The sequence below is a fragment of the Xyrauchen texanus genome, chromosome 1 (assembly GCF_025860055.1).
Source record: "Xyrauchen texanus isolate HMW12.3.18 chromosome 1, RBS_HiC_50CHRs, whole genome shotgun sequence".
NCBI classification, from domain to species: Eukaryota; Metazoa; Chordata; class Actinopteri; order Cypriniformes; family Catostomidae; genus Xyrauchen; species Xyrauchen texanus.
Genome location: NC_068276.1, coordinates 60,281,503 through 60,286,502, shown reverse-complemented (window position 1 = coordinate 60,286,502; position 5,000 = coordinate 60,281,503). Strand labels below are relative to the sequence as shown.

Genomic DNA, 5,000 nt, shown 5'->3' with positions numbered 1-5,000 from the left:
TTTGGTTGATATTGAGGTATGTATATAAATGTGTGCATTTTTACTTTTTATTATTTCATGTAAATAGAATTTAATATTAATTTAAATATGTAATTATTTATATTAATTCAGTCACTTCCTTTGACTTATAATTTCTGATATGTGGTTACATTTGAGCGGCACTCTCTATATAAGTGCTGCTATATATTAAAATGTTTATTTATTAGTAATGTTGGAGCTTAATATATTTTAATTTAGTATTCTTCAACAAAATAAAATAAAAAAACAAAATATTTTAAGTTTTATTAATTAAATTTTGTTCAATTTAATTTGATGGAATTTTGTTATGATATCAAAATGCATAAATCTTAAAAATAAGCTAATATATATTATATATATATTATTATTATTCAATTTATTTTTTGAGTGTTTGGAAAAGAGCTGCGTAAGAATTCTTCAAAATCCGTCCTCTGGTTTCCCATGGAAAACATAACAGCATACGGGTTTGGACTGTCATGAGGGTGAGCACATAATGACATAATGGGGTGAACGACTTCTTTAAGAGAGAGAGAGAGAGGATGAGTGTGTGAGAAAGTCTTTGTCCATCTTTCCCTTTGTTGGTTTGTATTGTGAAGCAGTTCTGCGCTGGTGTCCTTTTGAGGCCCTTAAAACGAGCAGCAGCATGAAGGCGTACAGCCATCAACAAAACGAGAACAAGACAACAATCCAGAACAAGAAACGTACGAGATGAGCCTTCCTCTCTATAGCTATGAGGGGTTTGGTTTCCTTTGGCTGTGAAGAGTTGTGACACGGTCACTAAAACGCTGGTACCCCACAGTTTATGAGCCATACAAAGAACAAACAGACGAAAACGACATTAGACAAACTATCTTGTAGATTTTGATGGAACTTCAACACCACTAGAAGTTCAAAGTGCTAATGAGAAGACTTTAAAAGCTATGCTCTCTCTGTCTCTGCCGATATTGTAAGTGAAACTTCACTGCAAACCGAGCCCTGCTTGTTTAGTTACAGTTGTCAGCCGATGTTTGGCATCCTCCATTGCTAATATGATTGCTAAAACACCTCTATATAGAAACTAAAATAAGAAATGCATTTGTGACCTCTTGAAATGACCTAAAATATGACATTGTCCTCAAGAAATACCCTCGAAATGCAGCACGGACTTGAGGAAGGTAACCGTTGCCATGGCGAGTATCGGTGCGGCTCTGTGCTAGTTTGAATTCAGCCTGATCTCATTCAGGCAACAATTTTTGCGAAACGATATTGCACGTGCGATGGTTCATTACACGTACCGTGGCAGTTCCGAGGTGAAATGTCCACTGTGTGGCGCTAAAAGCGAGTTATATTTTCTCCCAAACTGATGAGGTTAAGGTGGATGCAACAGAGTTTTAAATGAGCAAAACCGACCGATGCTAAACCTAAACCTAACCGATAGTGTAATAATGCAATTGCTGAAGCAACCGTGTAATTTTGTGGTGCTTCTATGATACTTTCGGCTCACATATCGACTTGCGTGCTCTTCAGGACACATACCCCAGTCCTTTGCATTGCAAGTGCAGCGCTCTATCAGTTGAGCAACTAGCTTGTAGTTCGTTATGTAATGCAAACGTTAAAATGCATCACCTGTAAGTCATGCACTACTATAGTAAAAGTGTTTAAATGTCTTCAAATAGCATTGTGTAAAACAGGGTGGAAAGTAAGTGTTTATTAACTGATAATCTGCCGTTTTACTTGTGATTTGTGTGAACATGAATAATCGTCATTCTTGTTGTAGCGCCTCTAGAGTTCATTTTACAAGGAAACTGCCGTGATACGTGCAACGCAATTAAAACCAGGTTGTTTGAATTTGACTAAGGCCTAAGCTTATTACAAAAGTAATTAAGTGCTATAATAATTATAAGTGAGTGTATCTATTTGGGTTACTGGAAGGCCTGGTGGAAGCGAGGCAGGGTGGTGGTTGTATTCAGAGTTGGCGGGTGAGTATAAGTAGGAGCGAGTACGTTGGTTTGTGGGAGCGTGTGCGAGTGCGTGATTGTGTGAAGGAGGCTAAGAGACTCGGGCGTGTCTTGCATGGGTGTAGGCAGATGTAGCCCCTCCTCCTGGCTGTAAGGCACTCCCAAAGCAGGCCCCGCCCCTTGGTTGTAAGGCAGAAAGTTAAACAGCGGAGACAGGAAGTCCAGGGACGACGTCGTCTCTCCGGTCGCCGTGGCAGCAGCACTCAGCTTGGGCGGATCCTCGGCCTGTAGCTCAAGGAGATAACTTTCGATCTCCGCCCTCAAGGGCGGCGTTGGCGAGTAAGATGCGTGACCTAGCGGATACCTCAAAGCGAGGGGCCCAGATGCTGGCGAGGAACGTGGCTCCATCAAGTCCACAGGCTCCGCTTTAACCCTTAGCAGCTCGTGAGCGTGGCTCTTCTTGACATGGCGGGTCAGATGGTCTTTGCGGCCAAACCGTTGGGCGCAGTACTGGCACAGGAAGTCCTTGCGTCCCGTATGCACGACCAAGTGGCGTCGAACGTCCTTACGGGTGTAAAAACGCCTCTCGCAGTGCTCGCACTGATGCCGCTTCTCCTTAGTCGCGGTAGCGCTTTTCCCGGCATGGCCGCGCAGGTGCTCCAGCAGTAGGGGGGTGCTCGGGTATGGCTGCAGACACACCTGACAGGTGAGGTCTCCGCGGTGTGCGGCGTGCAGGGCTTGATGCCGTCGAAAGCCCAGCTTGGTATTGTAGCTCTTGCCGCATTCTGTGCAGCTGAAAGCCTCTTTGTTGGGGTCGTGAGTGTGGAGGTGGTTCTTCAGGTGATCTTTACGGTGGAACATCTTCTCGCAGTAGCTGCACTTGTGTGTTTTTTCTGGCGAGTGTGTGGCCATGTGCCTACGGAGACAAATACGCATTAGTGTTAGTGGACTACACCAGAAGATATTAAATTAGTTTGTGAATGTTGCATAAAGCGGTTCAGGTATATACTGGTCATTGACATATAAGATTGTCAGAGGTGATAATAATGAGAAAGTCTTTTCATAAAAAATGCCAAAATATCTGGGGCCGTATTCACAAACATCTTAATGCTAAAAGTAGCGCCTAACTGGTAGAAACTCTTACAAATAATGGGCGTGTCAGTCCTAATTTTAGGACTCTAATTGTATTTCTCAAAGTGTTTTAGCACTATAACCAGCTCCTAAATCTGTGAAAAGTTAGGGGTTGTCAAGAGGACTCTGTGGCAGGGCGGAGGGCGGGGCCGGGTCGTGATCCTACACACCCCGTCCCGTATTAGGCTAATCAAGCCTCCGTGAGGGATAAAGGTCGACTGCAAAGGATATCTGTCTGTCTATCTATCTATCTATCTATCTATCATCTGTCTGTCTATCTATCTGGCTGTCTGTCTGTCTATCTATCTGTCTGTCTGTCTATCTATCTATCTGGCTGTCTGTCTGTCTATCTATCTGTCTGTCTGTCTATCTACCTATCTATTGTCTGTCTGTCTGTCTATCTATCTATCTATCTATCTGTCTGTCTATCTGTCTATCTATTGTCTGTCTATCTGTCTGTCTATCTATATCTGTCTGTCTGTCTATCTATCTATCTATCTATCTATCTATCTATCTATCTATCTATCTATCTATCATCTGTCTGCCTATCTATCTGGCTGTCTGTCTGTCTATCTATCTGTCTGTCTGTCTATCTATCTATCTGGCTGTCTGTCTGTCTATCTATCTGTCTGTCTGTCTATCTATCTATCTATTGTCTGTCTGTCTGTCTATCTATCTATCTATCTGTCTGTCTATCTGTCTATCTATTGTCTGTCTGTCTGTCTGTCTATCTATCTATCTATCTGTCTGTCTGTCTATCTATAGTCTGTCTGTCTATCTATAGTCTGTCTGTCTATCTATCTATCTATCGATCTATCTATAGTCTGTCTGTCTGTCTGTCTGTCTATCGTCTGTCTGTCTGTCTGTCTATCTATCGTCTGTCTGTCTGTCTGTCTGTCTGTCTGTCTATCATCTGGCTGTCTGTCTATTGTCTGTCTGTTTGTCTATCTATCTATCTATCGATCTATCTATAGTCTGTCTGTCTGTCTGTCTATCATCTGGCTGTCTGTCTATCGTCTGTCTGTCTGTCTATCTATCTATCTATCGATCTATCTATAGTCTGTCTGTCTGTCTGTCTGTCTATCATCTGTCTGTCTATCTATCGTCTGTCTGTCTGTCTGTCTATCATCTGGCTGTCTGTCTATTGTCTGTCTGTTTGTCTATCTATCTATCGATCTATCTATCGTCTGTCTGCCTATCTATCTATCGATCTATCTATAGTCTGTCTGTCTATCGTCTGTCTGTCCATCCGTCCATCCATCTGTCTCTCTATGATCATCTTACATTAATGGCAGTTGGATCACAAAATGGATCTGCACAGAGCTTAACGTTTGGTGCACAAAACAAGATGGTGGTAACATTTAATTTTGAGTAGAAAATTAACTTAAGATTTCCCAAAACAAGAAGTTACCAAACATAGCAACGAAATCAACAATAGAAATGGCATTGCAGACATTCTCAGCAGCTTTGTGAATAGGTTTTAAGAAGAAACACTTACCAAAGAACTTTTACTGCAATTTAGGAGAATATACCACATTTCCTGATTTCACAATGTAGGTCATGTTCATGAATTTCAATGCTGGTCCATGCTAGTTTAAGCTAGTACCCACAAAGCCAACATACCCGCAAATGCAATTCAACCATCGTGATCTCACTGGTGAAGCAGGTTGACAAAGAAAGTCTGGATGGGTAGACTATTTAAGAAATGTGTTGTGGACTGAATCATAAACACAACATACCGTATGCTGTTTTTCTTTTTTAAGGTTAGGACTATGTTTGTTTGACAGGAAAGTTGTTCCAGGACTAACAAAGGATGTTGATCTGGGAATACATCCAACTTGGCAAGAGTCCCCACAGGGTCTTAGACCACTCACCTGTTGATAAACTTTGATCGATTGAGAGATTGAATGTATT

The 5,000-nt window shown here is 41.8% G+C and overlaps 1 protein-coding gene across 2 annotated transcripts in view; it reads right to left on the bottom strand.

Moving 5' to 3' along the window:
- The window catches only part of plag1 (pleiomorphic adenoma gene 1), a 13,780-nt gene that overhangs the window by 195 nt on the left and 8,585 nt on the right, over positions 1–5,000 (bottom strand). For both annotated transcript variants that reach the window (XM_052147723.1, XM_052147648.1), the window contains one exon: positions 1–2,871. This exon is cut by the window's left edge and continues 195 nt beyond it. In XM_052147723.1, coding sequence (XP_052003683.1) covers positions 1,920–2,871 — 952 coding nt within the window. In that variant the 3' untranslated portion in view covers positions 1–1,919. The remainder of the gene's footprint in view (positions 2,872–5,000) is intronic.